The sequence below is a fragment of the Haemaphysalis longicornis genome, unplaced genomic scaffold (genome assembly GCF_048455015.1).
Source record: "Haemaphysalis longicornis isolate Haplotype H1 unplaced genomic scaffold, Haemaphysalis longicornis Haplotype H1 scaffold_29, whole genome shotgun sequence".
Lineage (NCBI taxonomy): Eukaryota > Metazoa > Arthropoda > Arachnida > Ixodida > Ixodidae > Haemaphysalis > Haemaphysalis longicornis.
Genome location: NW_027526331.1, coordinates 1582793 through 1602640, shown reverse-complemented (window position 1 = coordinate 1602640; position 19848 = coordinate 1582793). Strand labels below are relative to the sequence as shown.

Sequence of the window (19848 nt, the reverse complement as noted above, 5' to 3'; positions counted from 1 at the left end):
TTTAGGGCTGTGTTCAGTGACATCTGTTGTCGACATCACGGCACACCTGTCATACCGGAAAGAGCAGTCAGTGACCTCTAGCTTTTAAAAAAACGTTTCCCACAAAAATTTCCCCCCACACAGGCTGTACGCTTCAAAACAAGTTGGATTGCCTGCCAATATGAACATGTGATCTATTTTGTTTGTTTATGCGAACTTCATGCGTCTAGTGCTGACAACCTTGGCTTCGCTTCCTGTATTTTCAAAGCAGTTCGTTTTTTAAGAGATAAAAACATGCAAAAATGTTTCCTTTGCAGTCGACGAAAACGGGGGCATTACTGAGCACGTGTATTTCAAGAATGTTGCACACAAGGTACACCACGCACATCCCCCTTGCACGGGGACTTTGGCAGCTGCGAACATGCCGTCTCTGTATGGTGTAGCTTTTTTCTTCCAATTTATGCGTATAGTACAGTCGAGCTTGACTTTGTTTCTCGTAGTTACTCAACACCTGCTTTTCTAGGGGCAGAAAACGTGCCAAGGCGTTTCCTTTCTACTCGACACAAGCTGGGCATGTTCGAGTATGTGTGCTTCACAAACCCTTCTCAGTACACAAAATGCACCTCGCACATCTTCTCTGAATGTGCACTTTGACAGCTACGAACATGCAATGCATTTTGTATCGTGTAGCTCCTGTCTGCCAACTTCATGCGTCCAGTGCTGGCAACCTTGGCTTCGCTTCCTGTAGTTTCAAAGCATTGCGTTTTTCGAGCGCTAAAAATATGCAAAGGTGTTTCGTCTATGCTCGAAACTGGGCATTCAGAGGACGTGTATTTCACGAAGGATGCCTAGTACGCAGAACACAGCCCGCATATTGTCCCTACACGTGCACTCTGACAGCTGCGGACTTCCGACACGTCAAGGGCACGTGGCTGAAGCTCGAATGTTTTGCGTCTGCATTTTCACCGTTTTACACGCGCTTGACTATAGTCACGATAGGCATATGTCAGTTATCGCTCTTTTTTGCATTTGCGATAGAATTCCCGTTGGCATGAAATTAACCTATTTACAGGTAGAGATGGCCACACAAGGTACACCACGCACATTTATCCTGCACGTGGACTTTGGCAGCCACGAAAATGCCGTCTCTTTTGTGTAGTGGAGCTTGTCTCTGCCAATTTATGCGTATAGTACAGTCGACCTTGACTTAATTTCTTGTAGTCATTGAACAGCTGCTTTTGTGGGCGCAGAAAAGATGAAAAGGTTCGACATGCGACACAAGCTGGGCATTTTCGAGTACGTGTATTTCACTAATGCTTTTGCTCTGCTTTCACGCGGTGCATCAACCTTGCGTTGAACAAACGTGTGTCGGTGCAGCCTGCTTTTATCTTTTAAAGCATGTAAAAGACAGCTCGGCGCCTGAAATACGGAAGAAACTTGTAAGTTTGGGCGCTTTCTGGAAAGTAAGGTTTACCGCATCGAAGAAGCACGTGGTTTTGAGGAGCATCATGGGGCAGATTACCAGAGCAGTCGAAGCCACATGTCGGATTCTTCGACGAAAGGCTTGTGCAGAAAAATGCTGGAGTCTTAGAAGTCACTAATTTAAAACACATTTGCAAGTCTGCTACACCTGAATGGACTGCGTTGTTCTTAAGAGCCTTCAAAGGGCAAGGAGTGTAACGGAATTCAGACACAAGAATAAGACATAGAATGGCGTTGATGTTTGTGGCTTTTTGGGCAGATCACCACAGAAAGCCAATTTTTAATCTCGATGAGCATGATTTCATAAGGGTACATCTGACGTCTCATGTCTTTCACGCGCGAAAATATGCAATACAAAGCCTGTAAAAATACATTGGTTGTGCTATGATGAACTCTTCAGGAAAGGGAAACTACCAACCACAGGCTCTCGGTTCCAGAAATGGGCTAAAGGCCGCGGACCGCATATTGTGACTCTAGGAGGCTAATTCCGTCAGAGCTGTCGGGACACAAAGCACCACACTAATTACATCTCAACCGTATGGCGAACTGACGAGGTCAGACGGCCATTCATCGCTTTGTGCTCTATGTCCTTGCATGTGCTCATCACGCTCACAGCGTTGCAGGCATTCAGCCGTCGCTGCATCGAGATGCTTGAAGATACGAAATGTGCGATTGATTATGAGGTTTAAAGCACTGACGCTACACAGGCGATAAGGCGCGCCGCAGGGGAGGGCTCCGAATTAATTTTGACCACCTGGGGATCTTTAACATGCGCCGAAATTTCTGACACACGGGCGTTCTCGCTTTTCGCCTCCTTCAGAAAAGCGGCCACCGCTAGCAGGAATCGAACCCGCGTCCTTAGGCTCAGCAGCACAACGCCCTAGCCACGTGAGCCACCACGGCCGGTGATATGGAATGTGTAGCGTTGATGTGCGTAGAATGGAGTGATGACACTGCTACACATATTTGATGCGTCACGTTCATGATTGTCCCATTCTTTTTAGAAATTACTGAAAGGTGGGCTTTTAGGTCTCCCGTATCCCTTTCAAAACAGCTCCTCACAGGCCTGTTACATTCGGCGAGAAGCATGCGGCAAGATATGGAGAACATTTGTAATGGAGGTAAGCATTGTAGGACTGAAAGTCATGGGCGATAAACATGGTAACACTGGGGGTAGAATGCTAATGGGGTGTAATGGACGTGAATTATAGTTTTGCACGGTTGCTCGATGTGCTTACCACATTTCCTCCTCATATCACGTTACCACAGGATCACCTAGTCAATTCCTATTAACGTCAGCCTCCACTTAAAACCACTGGAAATGTTGGAGCTCAAATTTGTACGGGACAGGATTGAAATATACTAAGCCGTTCCTTTAGACACTTCTGCACAACAATCCTTTGCGTTAGAGCATTGTTCTAGGATCGCGAGCTTCTGTTCAAATATCACTTGGTTAAGACCTGCTGTCCGCAATCCTTAGGGCGGCGCCGCTTCGTGGTCAAGCACCAAATTCATCTTTTGTGATCAGATAGCGAGCCCTTCTCAGACTCTCTTGTTACGGGTGTCCGTGCCGATGCCACTTGACGAGGGCGAAGAGGAAGCAGCCAAGTCCTAATCCCAGCAGTCCGGCACCTAGCAGCGTTGTGTGCATGTTGTAGAAGCCGGTCAGCACGACCATGTTGACCTCCCGCGTGAGCGCCAGCACCAGCATGGTGCTTCCGCTGCCCACCAAGAAGCAGCCTATCGCCAGGAAGATGTACGACCAGCCCACCATGCGGTTCCTGGGCGCGTATCCGTCATCGGAGAGCGCCTTCAGCAGCACTGGTTGGTCTTTACCGTGTTGTTGTGGCCGCTGCTGCAGCGACCGACAGTCTAAGACCACCTCGGACGGCAGTGGCGGGCTCTTGGTCATCGCTGCCCCGTCTCTGACGTAAACCTGGGAATAAAGGGCGCAGGCAGTGAAGTGAGACAGGTTTTAACGACAGAAAAAATGGGCGTTTTTTATTTAGGTTCCACTGTTCGAAACTATGGTCATCTTTAATATTTTCTTCAACTAGTATGACAATCCAATGCGCAGTTTACTGACGCCAGTACTATCTGTTAGGTTGTTCACGCAAAGCCCAGACAGCTGTCTTTTTAAAAAAATAAAAATGTGATGTTGCGGTAGTTGGTTCATTACAGCTTGTAGAAAAGAGCGCTAAAAACAGGACACAATGATGGGGAATCACGACCCAGATTCACTCCTGTGTTGCCAATCTTCCTGCCTTTCGCTTTCCGACGACAATACTACACAAGCAGATGAAGTGGCAATCGCCCTCGCCGTCATACAAACTAATGCAGCGGTCATTGTCACGGACTCGCAGCAGGCTTGTCGGGATTTCGCTAGGGGTTGTCTGCACACAACTCTACGCATCATCCAGCAGGAGCCCCTGAAGTGGCTAACCAGGATTTTATGGGCTCCGGCCCATAACGGTATCCCTGGAAACGAAGCGGCGAACGCCATCGCTCGAGAACTGACCCACCGAGCGGGCGCCGAGAGCAGCGTTGCCTAACCCGAGCGCATGCAGCCCTTGACCTCTTACGCAGAGATCACGCAGCACTACAGGCTGTTGCGTCAGACATTCGCCCCCCCCCCCGAAATCTCTTCCCCGAGAGCAAGAACGTCATTTTCGTGCTCTCCATACGAATACATTCCCCCATCCTATCCTGCTTCACCTTTTCAGTCGACAGGATTCCCCGCTTTGCCGATTTTGCGGAGAACCCGGAACGCTACGCCATATTGTCAGATGGTGTGACCAATCCCCACTGATTCCTCCCAACCTGCAACTTTCTACTGTCGAGGAGAGCGCCTTGGCAAGCACCATCCTGGACGACCAGCTGCGGCTGGCTCAAAAGGCTGTCGATGCTGCCCGCGCTCAAGGCATCCTGGACTGAGGACACCTCCTTCAAGCTTCAGTACAATCCCCCTGTTGATTTAAATAAACGTTTATGCTCTTTCTCTCTCCTCGTCGTGTCTTGTTTTGGTGCGCTTTTCTACAGCGATGTCCATCCATCGTCGAAAAGTGACAACAGTATAGCATGCAAACTAGAATACGCCAAATGTTTAGTTCGGGTTCTTTCTGTTCCATAAAACAGTCCAACTTCAGCACGTATTGAAACAAATTCAAAATCTCAGTTTTAGTTAGTAAGCTGACGACATTACCATCTGGGTCACGGGGTGCAGCGACGCGCACATTAAAAGCACCCTTCAGGCTGGCGCAGGCGTGGTCTCAACTCGGGCTATTAAGTCAGGTCTCATGTGCTCTCCCAAAAACATCAGAGTTTCTGATTTTCCCTCCCAAAAGGACAGCCTCTGCATCCTCTAAGTTCGAAATTCTGGTACCGGGTCACCCCGTTCCTCAACTCCCAAAACTCAAGGTGTTAGGCCTCATTATTCAACAAAATCGAACGAATTCGGAACTCGTAAGGCAATTAAGTTTCCAAGTAGACCAGCTGATAGCACTCATCAGAAGGGTGTCCAATCGAAACTGAGGTCTGGGCGACAAAGACAGACTGAGCCTCGTGCTGGCATTTTTCATTAGTAGGCTCCTTTATACCTTGCCCTATGTTCGCGCAAGCAAAACGGAGCTCACTAAAATCAACTTTCTTATTCGGAAAGCACATAGGGCGTCTCTGTAGCTACCTCAGCATGCTTCTACTGCCCGGCTTAATAATCTTGGGGTCTACAGTACTGCCGAGGAGCTCATCGAGGCGCACCTCTCGTCACAGGGGGAACGCCTAGAGCACTCACCACCAGGTCGAGAAATACTTAAGGCGCAGAATATCCCTGTCTCAGACCTGGTGCAGGAGGCATGTTCCATCCCGACAAATATCCGAGATCATCTTATCCTTCGGCCTCTTCCCAGGCGTATGCATCCGGTTTACAACGCACCACGACGGCTCTCAAGGGCTCGAGCCCTCGCCCGACAGCTACCCATCCGATCCGATATCGTCTACGCAGATGCCGCAGAATTCATGCATCAAAATGCCTACGCGGTGGCAGTTATCAACCATCCGCACTCAACCCAGTTAATCCTACTACCGTCCGCGTTGATTCCCCAACTACGGCGACAAAGAACGCAATCGCTCTGGCGCTTACTTTTCGGCCAAAACCTAGAACCATAATCTCAGATTCAAAACTGACCATTCAAAATTTTGCAGGAGGTAATATCTTCGCGGATGCGCTCCAAATTCTCTAACAAAATCCACCCACCATCTCTGTGGAACTCGTCTGGGCCCCTGCCCATGCAGGGCTAGAGGGGAATGAGGTGGCACACATGGCGGCCCGAGTGCTTACACACCGGGTCGGCATGAAGCCCCTTCTCCCACCACAGTGCCAGGTCCACCAGAGACAAGCTGATAACTTTTTACGATATCGCAAAGCACTACCGTCTTTCCCGTCGTCTCTACCCACCAGCCCATGCATCTCTTCCACAACACAAAATGCGAATATGCATACTCCTTCAAACGGGAGCCAGATCCCTTCTCCATCACATTCACCCATCAGAATTCCCCTCTCCTGAATGCCCCCTTTGTGGTGCGTATGCATCACTTAACCATGTCATGTGGGAACTCCCTCAAGATATTTTCCCCCAATCACTAGCAGCGGGCAGTGGGAGGAGGCGCTAGGCAGCTCCGACCTGGCCACCCAAGATCTCTTGGTTGAACGAGCGGCTTTAGTCGCCACCAGTCTGGTGGCGACCCCGCCTCCTTAACCCGTCTGTTACTAATAAAGTTTCTCTCTCTCGGCATTTACGAGCCGAGTGTACCGAACTGACTAGGAGCGCCCGAGCACGTGCCTCTTCTAACGCCGATGGTAGCACCTCCGCTGAACTATGGTGTTCTACAACCGTCACTTCACCCCTCAGCAATAATACAGGAACGACCACCGAAACCAAAACCCGCAGGGACCCTCCAGCCCAAGTTTCAACCTCCGGTGAGTCCCCGTTTTTCACGAACGTCACCCCAAACATCGACCTCGCCGGCACGGCCTGCAAGGCCCAACCGACGCTTCGGCGAACCGAGCACCATGGCAACGGTAGCGTGCGCCTGGCTTGATCACCCAGCCCTCCCACAACAACCAGCCATGTCCTCTGAGACCGATTCGCGCTGGCAAACCGTATACTACTCCTGCCGACACACCCAAAACCTCGCAACAATTATAATCCACCCTTCGGGCATCCCACTTGCGAAGATCAAATCCACTGAACTCTTGCAAGCCCTTGCGGTCGCCGCCCGCATGATCTAAAGTGAAATTACCGACTCAATTATTCAACCAAGACCACTAAAAAATTTGATTGCCGTCAAAAAATTCCGCCCATCAGCTCAATAGAACCTCCTAGCCATTCGCTCCTTCCTCCTTGCCTCAACAGAAGTCCGTTTCACAACGTACGAAGCGGCTCCCACAGACTCCTGCCGGGGTGTCTTGTGTCATTCACGGCGTCCCAGCTGCAACCTCCCCGCTGATCCCACTCATGGAATCTCATCTAATCTCCACTGGGACTGCAACCATCAAGGCTCGCGCGATGGGCACTACGGAAACAGCCCTAGTCACTTTCGTTGGATCCTTCACCACCGCTACATCCTGTACAACCAGGCCAAATACTGGTGCCACCCAGAACGCCCGAAAGCTCAATTCTGCCAACGGTGCCATAAGATAGGCTACCGCAAGGATGTCTGCACTTTGCTCCCTTCTACGGAACTATGCCAGACGTGCTTCCAAGACCTTACCAAGCTCGCCCGGCCAAGAGCATGACTGTTACGCCACCGGCCGCAACTGCAAGGGCTCTCATCGCAGCACCTGGATAGAGTGCCCGAGAAACCTAAAGCCGACGCCAAGGTCGCCCAACAAGCGTACCGCTGATGACTCGCTTCCCGCAAAACAGAAGCATCTCCTGCTTCGCAAGCACCCGACAACCATCGTTCCAGATCCAGGTCTCACCATCGCCATCCAAGCCCCACTATCAAATTCCACCATTAATTACAAAATCTGAAGAACAACAAGATCAGGCTTATACCCAACGCCAAGACGCAGCGCATTCACCAGCAGCACAGGCCCCACGACGTCAAGCCGTGAGCCAGCCATTCTCCCCCACGCCTCCTCCCCGAGGCCTGAATCCTGCCTCTACTCCTATCACTGCATCAGCTTCATACCGCGATGGGCTTGCCCCACGTCTAGCGACAAATACAACTAACCAACCCACTGCACCAATCCCCCCCCACCATTCAGGATCTCTTCCTTTATATAAGTACCAAATTATATGCTTTCGAACGCCGAGTTGCCACAATAGAAGAAGCAGAAGGTCACTCCTTCCGCAACCCTAACAAACGCGCCCATTCCCTATCAGCGAGGCCCTGCGCTCGCAATGCAAGCTCCTCCTGTACATCGCACAAACCATGAACACGCGGAATCCTTTAATAATCTGTCAATGGAACTGTCGCGGCCTCCGCAAGAAACTTAACTCCCTCAAAGCGTATATCAAAGCTGACGATAAACCCCTGAAATCCTCCTCCCTCAGGAAGCCTTTCACGGCCCCGCTGTATCAGGCTACAACACGTATCACAGAGGTGACTCTGAAGACCGGCATTCCCTTCATCTTATCACTTTAATAGCCAAACACCTCACGTACACGGCATTTGACACCTCAAATTTTAACACCTTCTATTTCTTGTGGCTACTCATCCATACTCCGCCAGGGTCGAAAGCTCAGTCGCATTTTTCCTAGCAGCTACTCTAGACTCAACGACACATCCTATCCTACGCGTATAGGCAACTCTTTCGAGTGTGATAGAAACCCTGACCTTGCATTTTATCAGGGCACTCTCACACCCATATGGGGGCACTTACATGAAAACCTCGGGAGCGACCGTGCAATAGTTTCAATCACCCTCACCTCTCATAAGTCAGCCTCGCGTTCACAAGCCCGCATTTCGCTCACTGACTGGATAAATTTTCGTGACGAAGACACTTCCACCTTTGACCCCAAAAATCATGACGCTTGGCTGTCTTCCCTTCGTGAAAACTATAAAAAACAGTAAACTCATTGCCCGCCTCACTCGCAGCCCCCTACGTAGACTCACATTTACTTCACATATGGGACTCTCACCGATCTCTTATTCAGTGCTGGCGCCGAAATAAAACCATGCCCCTACTTGGGCACCGCATAAACCTACTCACTCAGGAGACAGAGGAATATGCTAATCGATAGGCCAGCAAGCACTGTTGGACACTGGGATTCACTAAACGCCCATATGAGCACAAATCGTCCCTCCTTAAAACTCTCATTCAGCCAACACAACGCCAGAATCCGATTCCGAAGCTCTTACCACATAGGAGCCCCCTGCCGATCTCGCCAACTATTTCCGCAATAATGCAGATCACCCTACAAGCAGACTTCACGAGCAGTCGTTCCCAGCGTCGCCCATGGACACTGCCTTCCCTTTTCAGGAGCTACAAAGAGCATTAGACTCTCTGCACCGCAACACCACCCCCGGATAAAACCACGTACAAGATAAACCACGTACAAGATCCTGAGAAATCTTAACTTAGACTCTCAACTATCTCTTCTCATTCTCTTTAACCATGTCTTGAACGCTGGCACGATCCCCTCATCCTGGGAGCGTTCTGACATCGTTCTTATCCCTAAACCCGAAAAACCCGAATCTAAAGACAATCATAGACCAATTGATCTTACCTCGTGCGTAGGTAAACTTCTTAAGAGCGCATGGCGCTTACCCGCCTCGGGTGGTGGTGATTTATTAACAAAGGAGGGAAGAGAAAAGGCCTGGGGATATTGTTGAACTCAACGGGGAGTTCACCCTCATACGACCCAGTCCAGGGGAGGGGATTGGGGCTTCAAAGAATAGGAAGAGAGAAGGGGGAAGAGAAAAGCGGTAGGAGAGTGGGAGATAGTCTATATCGCGTTCGTTTAGTCCATGACTCGATGGCTACAAACGCAGCGCTAGTCCTGTTGTAACAAGGAAGTTGACTCGGTGCTGGGAGACCTCCCGTTGGATGGCGTCCGGTCCCGTGGGGAACAGGAAGTCTTCTAGCTTGTGGCTTGGGGCACCGAGTCGCTGGAGTTCGGCCCGGAGTTGTGCCCTTGCGGTGTCGTGCTGCGGGCAAGAGCAGAGCAAGTGCTCTAGCGTCTCGGGCTCTGGGCAGTCGGCGCAGGTGGGGGATGCTCGGCGGCCTTGGTGGTGCAAGCGCGCTCCCACGTTGCAGCAATTGAGCCGCAGGCGAAGAAGGAGCGACCGGGCGTCTCTGCTAATGCGTCCGGGCAAGACCCGTGGGGCCTGGCCACTGACTACTCGGGCATCTGGATGCATGGCCTCCACCACTCGTGCCAGGATAGTCCTTGCAGCGTCAAATGACACCACATCCCGGGAGGCTGGAACCCCTGCCTGGCGAGCAGCACCTTTGGCCAAGGCGTCTGCAACCTCGTTGCCCGTGATGTTCACGTGCGATGGCAGCCAGTGAAGTCGCAGTGGACACCCCTGCGCTTCCACCGCATGAAGCTTGGCCGCCAGCGACCGCTCAACGTAGCCGCTAGAGCTGGCTGGCTGGTCGGCGGCACGCAGACGGAGGAGTGCAGACCGTGAGTCAGTCAGGATGATGGCCCCCCGGGCCTGGGTGCCCTGCTTGAGAAGAAGATCTGCAGCCAAGTGGAGTCCAGCCAGCTCTGCGTGGGTGGATGAGGCAGGGAAGGGCAGGCTGCACACCTGGCTGGTGCCGAGTTCTAGGGCCGTGCAGGCGGCTCCGGCTCTGCCCATCGGCTGTTGTACAGATCCATCCGTGTACACTTGCAGATGTCCGGCAGCGTCGCCCTGCAGCAGGGCAGCCACCTCTTGGTGGACGGCCTGGGGTGGAGTCGACTTCTTACTACGGACCCCCGGCAATGTGGTGACAATGCGTAGAGCCTGCCCCGTGCCTGGGGGTGGTGGCTCCAGGCGTGGCCGCTGCGGTAACGCGATGTGGCTCTCGTAGGTACAAAGCAGCATTGCCCATGCGTGAGTTGCACCGGCTACGGTAGAGCTGGAGGAGCGCCGCGCCGTCCGGTGTGCCCTGCAGGCGGTGGATGTGGTGGAGACCCACATGCAGGGCCCGCATCTGGATGGGCCAGAAGCCTGCCTCCGTGTATGTCGCCGCCACCGGAGATGTGCTCGGAAGGCCCAAGCAGAAGCGGATAGCCCGGCGCTGATCCACCTCCAGCTCCTCCCACCGGCGCGGCTTGAGTTGCACTAAAGGCAGAGCATAGAGGACGGCGGACGATGCCATCCCGTGGAACACCTTCAGGGCCACGGTGTGTGTGCAGCCCTGTCCATGCGCCAGCAATCTCCGCACGCCCTGGTGGACCCTCGTTGTGCGTTTCCGAAGCGCCTTCACCGCAGGTAGCCAGGACAACTGGCAGTCGACCAGGAGCCCCAGATACTTGGCGCTGGTGCACCACGGAAGAGTCTGACCATTCAAGGTGAGCGGCGGTGTCGTCTTGCGTGCTCTGTAGCCCCTCGAGTGGAAGATCATGGCCTGCGTTTTCGTCTCGGACAGCTGCAGGCCACGGCTTGTCAGGAAGGCGGCGACTGCCCACAGCACCCCCTGGAGACACGCCTTCACCTTGGAGAGTAGCCTCGTTGCCTCGAATGGCACATGGGACACCACTGCCCCCTCCCCTACACACAAACCGGCTTCCGTCACGACATTTCGACTCATGACATACTGCTCCGTATCTCTCTCGATCTTTAAGAATTCCCGAGCTCCTCCAAACTTCGCGGCCCGCTCGCCCTCGACATTCACAAAGCATTTTCACACGAGGCCATCGTCGCTAACTTTGCCCAAACAAACTGAGGGAGCCGAATGTACAACAATATCAAATCCTTTCTCCCAGACCGCACAGCCTCTTTATGCATTCCGGGATAGTCGGATCCATCTTTTTATCTAACCTCTGATACCCCACAGGGCTCAATCCTATCTCCAACCCTTTTCAACCTGGTACTGACCCAACTGCCTCCCCTCCTTGACTCAATCCCCCACCTCTCCTACTCCATCTACGCCGATGATATTTCAATGGGGACCTCCAATGGTAGCCAAGCCCAACTCGAAGAAACTGTTCGACAAGCATGTGTTGTTATTATTAAACAACCATGTTCGCCCCATAGGTCTCTCTATCGTCCCTTCCAAATCGGCCCTCATGATCATAGTGAACAAAAAAGGCAGAGACCCTGATCGTGACCTCATCAACATCTCCATTGACAACACCCCGATTCCCAAAACAGACTCACTAAAAATTCTCGGTCTTATCGCTACTCCGGTAGTTCCTACCCTACACTTCGAACTATACACTCTAAAATCGAGCAAATGACTCATCTTCTGCAGCGCGTCACCAATCGCCAGTCTGGCTTACACGAACAATACCTCCTATGCATTATAGATGCCCTTACCATGACCCGCATACTGTATACACTGCATCCCACGCTCACCCAATTAACCAAACATCTCTCCGTAAGCCTTGCCACATATCCCTCGGCGTGCCCCACTACGTTCATGCTACCAATTTTATCGAGATCGGAACATATAACACCATCGAAGAACGTATTCAGACACATAAACAAGCCCAATATCAGCGCCTTTAGACATCTCCCGAGGGTCGGGCACTTTTGCAGACGATAACCTTCCCTGCTATGTCGCTTCCCCCAATCCCTAAAACTCTCCCTCCTTGGACCACGTTCCCTCGCAGAAGCGCCAACTACGGGGGGGCAGTGGGGCTCGTGCCCCCACCGGACGGCTTTACGGGGGGGCAGAGCCCCCTCCGGCCCCGGCTGAGGATGTTTTTAAGGGCTTGGCTCGGCTCTAGCTGCGCCCGCTGACATCGGACTGTTGGCCGTCCTGTCTGCCAACTATTGTTTACAATAGGGGTTGGGATCTTGAAAGACAGTTCCGTCCTCCCGATGGGCAGGGGGAAACGCAGGGCCGTGTCGCTTTTCTTCACGGTGAGTTAGATGTGCTCAGTGTGCGGATTGTTGACAACAATGTAGCGCTGCGCTTAACTATGGTGGCTAGAAGGGTGGCCCTTCTAGCCACCATAGCTTGGCTTCAGCAGCACGCCAGCAAATTGACATTTTGTCGGGAGCATAGGTCGGCGCACTCACTCGTGAGTACACTCATTTGTACTCATTTGTACTCAAACTCACGAGTGAGTACGATGATGAGTGAGTACACACCCAGATTAAAAAAGTGAGTATGATGACGACTGAGTACAGGGGTAAGTCCACTACTCGTGAGCACAGAACTCATGAGTACACTACTCATGAATATGAGAACTGGTGAGTATGGTACTCATGAGTACACAGTATTAATGATTACAATACTCAAGAATATTGTATTTTCGAGTGCTTGCACTCGTGAGTACATGCACTCGTGAGTACAGCAGTGAAAAAACACTCACAAACTGAAGTCTGGACACACGTGTACGAGTTTCAGACATTTAGCGGTGGCGCTGTGCTGCTTAACTCTCAAGGATGGTAAAATCAGGCAACGAAAACTGCACCTCCCTCCTTTGCCTGTCCTTGTTCGGCGCTGTTAGCGTTTTTCGGCGGTCGCTCGCTAAGGGGTCGCGGTGAAAAGGGAAACACGAGGGGGTCAGGTCCCTGTAAGTAGCGCGGCCACAGTTGCTGTGTTTCTACGGTACCTGTTGATTGGAGCAGTTATTTTTGTTTACAAATGCGGGGAAACGCGTAGCTGTTTCGTTCCGCTTGCTTCATTCAAATTGTTTTAGTGGAAGCGGTGGGGGCTGGCTGCTCACAATGCGTACACTACGCGCACCGATGTCGCTCTTTTCCGCTCTTAAGCAGTTTTCATAGATGCATGTCATGCTCTGGAGTCGTTTCGTAAGCGGAACCGCCTATTTAAACAGTCGCGGTTAGTTTACGTGATTCGCGTCAAATTGACTGCACGGTTTGTATCAACCACAAGGTTTTATTAGGCTCCCGTTTTGAAACTTTTTGCTCAGGTTTCGTAGGACTATGTCCTCGTGCTGTCCATTTACAAGTGAGAATATAGCCCCACCATGCAGGTTGTGGGTTGTTAATCGGTCATCGTAATGCCCAGTCGAACGCGTGTGACGCCTTGTTTCGCCTCGCATATTTTGTCGAACAGCGCTGACATCTTGCTGCTAGAGGAGCGTTTTGCTTTCGAATGGCAACCCGATGCGCTGCTTCTCGTTTATGCCACCGTGTAATGATGAAGCTGACGACGATGGTGAATTTCGGTGGTTGTTCTTCCCCTACCTTCATCTGCTGTTTACTGGCGGGGCGACCACTCCTCGCCAGCAACTTGTGCCGAGTTTAAGCTCGCACTGTGGAAGGCCTCGTGAAAGGGCCGTTTTATATGATGAACGCCAACGCCAGACGTTGGGTTTTTAGCGTTAGCTCTTGGAACGTTTCATAAAACATGTTGCTTGGCCACAACGATGCCACCGCACTTTTTTATCGATAGCTCTCAGCTTCATCAGCGCTTCTGGAACCAAGAGCTGCAGATTTCCACCGTGCAACCAACGCACCAACACGGGAATACAGTGACGTCAGTGCAAGCTATCACGCCTTCGAAAAGCTTGTCTGCAATCTTTGTTTTCTAGGTAACAAAGCACGCCAGAGCAGTAGGGCAGTGCTGTAACGGCTGCCAAGCACCGGCAGCAACTGGGTGCACTGCGGCCGTCGACTGCGAGCGATACCCGCTCCAAGCCTCCAAAACACATACACATACACTGTTGAGACTGGGCCATCCCAGCTCAGTCACTACTGTTGCGACGTTGCCCTGCCAAGTCTGCTATCGACGCGGCGCAGACCATAGCGACGAAGTACCCGAGATGACGGTTATTTGAAGCAGCATTTATATACAATATATGCAAAGGTAGCAAGAGCGTTACATGGCTAAGACAAGCGCGATAGCACTTCTCAACTCAAGGCCTTCGATGAGATGCCGCCGCACCACCGCTGCTTCCGGGCTGGTTTTATACTTCCAGGGTTCCGTTGCACCCGCGTGCAGTTCCAATGTCTCCAGTCGGAGCTATTACTGGCTGCATTATGAATCTGGAAAATGGAGGCAAAGCGATTGCGTCAGCCGAGCCGCCACGACCGGGAAAGGGAAGGCGACTCTGCGGCGGAGTCTCCAGGCGCTACTTGCTGCGTGTCGGCGGCGATTAGTTCGTCCCAGGCATGATTTGGTCCAACCGTCGCGATGGGAAAGGAAGAGCAGACTCGGCAGCGCCTTTCCCGCCAAGTCGCGGCACGTCTGACGCGGGTGGTTTGACCTAGGCCCGAATCAACCCCGCCATCCGCCAGGTGCAGCGAATTTGTGTCGGGCGCTCTGGCACAACACACACACGAATACAAAAGTGAGTGGTCAATGTCAGACCCGTTTCGGGGGCTCTTAACGGAAATGAACATAGCAGCGCGTAGCGCCCCTGTCGTGTCCCTTTCTCGTGTCCCTTTCTTTTTACCCCTGAACTGCCCATTAAAAGAAAAACAAATCGACTCGTTTTTTTTGTGCTGATGGTTCAGTCATGCAATATTTTTGAATAAATGTGACCAGTAAAACACGTATGCAAAGAAATTTCTACTGGATGCGTCAAACCACTGAAGTTCACGGTTCATAGATTTGCGGGACGTCTTATTTGGGGGCACCTCGTAGTTAGCCGACTCAATGTAAAAAAGGCCCTCACTGCTGCAGGTGCCCCTTATGATGATGATGATGATGATGATGATTAGTGGTAGCCTCTGGGTTGTGGGGTGATTACGTGTCATCTCATAGGGACCCCCCCCCCCACTGCTTCCTCCCCCTTCCCTTCGCCGCTTCGAGACGCACTCCAGGTCTGCCCCCCCCCGGACGAATAAGAAGTCTACGCCACTGTCCTCGTATTTGCATAGAACCTCTGCCTAAGAATATGACCCCTTCCAGGCATGCCACCCACCGCCTTCTACGCTGCAAAGCACTCACCAAATGTGTCTCCTTGCTAGGAAAGCAGGGATCGGTGGTATATTTTACACACGCAGTCATTTTCCCTCTATATCGCAAACAGGAACCGCAGCCTTTTTACGCCACTCGTCGCTGGTTTCCGCACAAACGCCATTTCTCTTCCCGCCAGATGCCACCTTCCTAGAGGAGCATTCCATCGCTCTTGTCATAGAGCACGCAGCTCTCACAACCTCCACCGAACACCCCACTTCACAGATTCGCAATCCGCCATCAGAAATTATTTATGTTTTACCGTCAACCACTTTTCTTCTAACCTAGTGACTGACACTCTCAACAGTCATCCTTCTCCCCTCTTTGTCCTGGTATGGGCACCTGACCACGCTAACATGGATGGCAACGCAAGAGTAAACACGCTTTCATGAGATCTATCCCCGGATCCGTATATGATCTGGCCAGCCTCATACCATCCTCCTTTCACTCGTCCCCACGGTCGCGCGGCCCGTAAATGCACTTTACCCTCCTATCGGCTCTCCCTCCAAGCCTACCCTTCTCCATACCCGCTGCTCACTCGCGCCCACACCGTTCTTCTCCGCCAGGATAATACCCGCTCTGTCCCATCTCATCACATTCTACCAGTGTTGCGGAATGGGCGTCCCCATTCCATTCCAATTCCATTCCGAGGAATTAGAACTTTTCTTAATTCCATTCTTTTTAATTCCTCGGAATGACAGAAGTTACCCCATTCCCATTCCTGGAATTGACAGGAAGTTCAATTCCATTCCTTTAATTCCTCAACGTAAAAACTACCTCAGGTGCTCTGTCGAGCTGCAGAGGAACGCAACATGAATCTAATGTTATCATACGGGTAGAATACCGCAAAAGTATGCAAAATGTGTCGCTTGTCGCCGAAGTTTAGAGGTGGTAGCAGGTTGGTTACATATCTCGTGCAGAACAACTACCCAATGCAAAAAATTAGCGCCCCTTCCTAACGAAAGCAGAGAGAAGCGCGAAAGCTAAAAGTGCGTCCAACTTTCACTGAAAGTGCGCCTAACCGATTGTCAAATCATCAGACACCCAAACCGCAAGCGAAGAACGAACCCATGCAACGATTTTTTGCGCACTAAGTAAACGCGGCTACGAACGATCTAAATGCACACCGTTACGTGGTTTATGAGATAAGGGATTACTCTTATACTCCTTCATGATCGACGCATGTGTTGTCTTATTTAGAACCATTCGTTTATGCGATTTTAAAGTTAGTACTTTGACACAATGCAAGCACACTTTCTGAGCGAGAGCGAGAGAGAGACTAAATCTGTGGCCCCCGGTTTCACGCACGCGCTGTGTGTGCAGAGACCTTGTCAGTGCTTTTCGGTCGCGCAACCAGTCTAAAGGGTAATGAATTAAGTTTTCCGACCGAATGCGATCTGCCCCACTAAAAAAGCTGTAGGTTTAAAAAGGGGTAGTGTCACACTGCTCCTTTTTGCATAATAAGAACGGGGATCTCACTACTTATTATAGTATTCGCATGTTAGCATGTTTTAAGGGTTTGTTCTTGCGGGACGTTATCTTGCGTTTTCTTGCACAGTCTCTGGCGTGCTATCTTGCTATGTGCATTGCGTACCGTCATACCAGCGTAATTAGTATGCTGTGGATAACTGATTGATTGTAGGGTTTAACGCGCCGACGCAACGCAGGCGATGAGGCGCGCCGTAGTGTAGGGCTCCGTATTAATTTTGACCACCTGGGGATCTTTAACGTGCCCAGAAATCTCGTACACACGGGCGTTCTTGCTTTTCGACTCCACCAGAAAAGCGGCCGCCGCGGCCGGGAATTGAACCCGCGACCTCGTGCTCAACAGCGCAACGCTGCTGGGGATAACTCACAGTCATGTTGCGCGGAGCTTGCTCACATGTACACTCTTTCAAAGTGCTTACTTGAATGATTTCAAGTGAATTTACAGCCTTGAGCACTAATGCTACTGTACCAACGCGAGAGACGGGAGGGCAGCGGCACGGAACACCGTTAACAGTTCTTGCAATCACCGTACGAAAGTCGCGACCGCTTCCACGTTCACCTCCACTGCGCTTGTTTATTGTCCTTGAACTATCTCAGACCAATGCGCTCAAAACGGGACATTATTTATGACCCCCTCATTTAAAGGGAGTGAACCACACCGTGACGGGAGCCCTGTCAAATAAAGAAGTCTAGTCAGGCAGTTTGTGTCCATGAAAGCGGAACCAATATGCACGAGGACCTGATCAAAATTTTGAAATGAGATCGTCCTGCCTAAATAGTGGTGATGCTCAAACTTTCAAGCCGACGACTAAGGCTTCTGTAATCAGGTATGTTTGTACCCAGGCGTAAAGGGCACGGGCACAGAAGGACAACAACCAAACCATGAATAAGTTTGGCACGACTGGAGGAGAGGGCCGCACATTGCTTTTGAAGCAAACCACGGTGTTGCACTGCTGAGAGCTGGCAAAGCACTCGCAAATAGGGGCGCTATTGGAGCCGCAACTATTTCAAACAAACGCCTTTCGGCAGCTGTGTGTTCTGCATTGCCTTATAGCACCAGGACGCGGGTTCGATTCCTGGCCGCGGTGACCGTTTTCTGGTGCAGGCGAAAAGCAAAAACGCACGCGTGTGTACGAGATTTCGGAAAACGTTGAAGATCCCCAGGTGGTCAAAATTAATCCGGAGCCCTCCGCTACGGCGCGCCTCATCGCGTGCGTTGCGTCAGCGCGTTAAACCTGACAATCAATCAATCAATCAATCAATCAATCAATCAATCAATCAATCAATCAATCAATCAATCAATCAATCAATCAATCAATCAATCAATCAATCAATCAATCAATCAATCAATCAATCAATCAATCAATCAATCAATCAATCAATGCATTGTCTAAAAATATCTAGTGTAGTGGTATATCCCAGCTGCCCACTACCAGAGCTTGGAGGTAGAAAGCTCAGTAACATATCCGAAGCCCGCTTCTTACGTTCACATTGGCTGGTGCCGGACACGGAAATTCATCACGCACAACTTTTTTCTGCATTTATTTTGATTTGCTGGAGCCCCGGGACCCCATTGCAACACACGGACAGACGGGCGACAATTTGGCCCGTATTCCCGCGACATGCCTACCAGGTCGGCTTGCAAGCTGCAATGCTACTCACTGCGCGCTGGGTACGGAGGGTGGAAGGAGAACGCCAAGCAGACTCGCTGTTTCATGTTTCATACGCGAACGCTTTGTATTGTTAGCTCCAGGATTTCGCAGCATCAGCTTGCGGTGAGAAACACCGCGGCTTCTGCTTCTGGATGCTATTCCCCGCCTACTGGCCTGGCCACAGTGCGCCTGCCAATGAGAGGCCGGTCTGCCATTGGCGCCACGGAGTGTTGTAAAGAGAAAGCTATGCCTCAAAAAACCTTCCGAAGCACGAAGAGCCGACCTAGCGGAGCCACCGGCCATGCGCGCTTGCGCTATAGTGCCTAAAATATACTTCTAGGCACTATACTTGCGCGATTCGCAAGTTCATTTTCAAACGCGTGAGGCAGGCTGCGCGGATTCAGTTTTTTTAGATGCCGGGTATGCGTTCTCGTTTTCGTCGCCGTTGCTCCCTTTGAGATATACCAACGCAGTCGTCGCCACAGACTACTTAAGTAGCCAGAAGGCTCCAGCGATGGTAACACCGTCGTCTGAAAATCACCATTCCATTCACATTCCATTCCGGGCAAAAGGAGCCTAATTCCATTCCCATTCCATTCCTCCGAGCGTTGTCCTCATTCCATTCCCATTCCATTCCGGCATCTCGAAAAGGTGGAATGAATCCGGAGTCATTCCAATTCCGGAATGGTAACTCCGCAACACTACATTCTACAACGCATTCGTAGGTGCGCCGGTCCCCCAACCTGCCCTTCTTGCAGCGCATACCCCTCTATCCCCCACTCCTACTGGGACTGGCACCCCTTGGAGCTGCCCCCCTCCCTCTGCCGCATCACCTCATAGGACACTTGGCCGGCTCCCCCGCTCGAAAGCGACGTTCGGGCCACCCAGGAGGCTCTCTGCCTTCAAGTCCAGAAGATCTCCGAGGACATTCTGGACCACTTTGAAGACCGTGACGCCTCAGCCTCCATCGTTCAGCTCACCTGGACTTAGGTCGGTCAGTGGGCAATAAATGTTTCTCTTTCTCTCTCTCTCTAGGAGCCCCGTAGTGGAGGCCTACAGAGTAATTGGGACCACCTGATGGTCAATAATGTGCTTTGAAATCTCGACAGACGGGCGTTTTACCTTTTCTTCTCAATCTGAAATGTAGTTACCTCAGTCGCGATTGAATCCGTGTTTTTAGGTTCAGCCCCATAACGCCTTAGCCACTGA

General features: G+C 51.4%; 1 protein-coding gene across 2 annotated transcripts in view; it reads right to left on the bottom strand.

Annotated features, from left to right (window-relative positions):
* Positions 1–312: 312 nt before the first annotated feature.
* The window catches only part of LOC144173111 (uncharacterized), a 41474-nt gene continuing 21938 nt past the window's right edge, over positions 313–19848 (bottom strand). For both annotated transcript variants that reach the window (XM_077701618.1, XM_077701619.1), the window contains exon 2: positions 313–3397. In XM_077701618.1, the coding sequence (XP_077557744.1) occupies positions 3017–3397 (381 nt within the window). In that variant the 3' untranslated portion in view covers positions 313–3016. The remainder of the gene's footprint in view (positions 3398–19848) is intronic.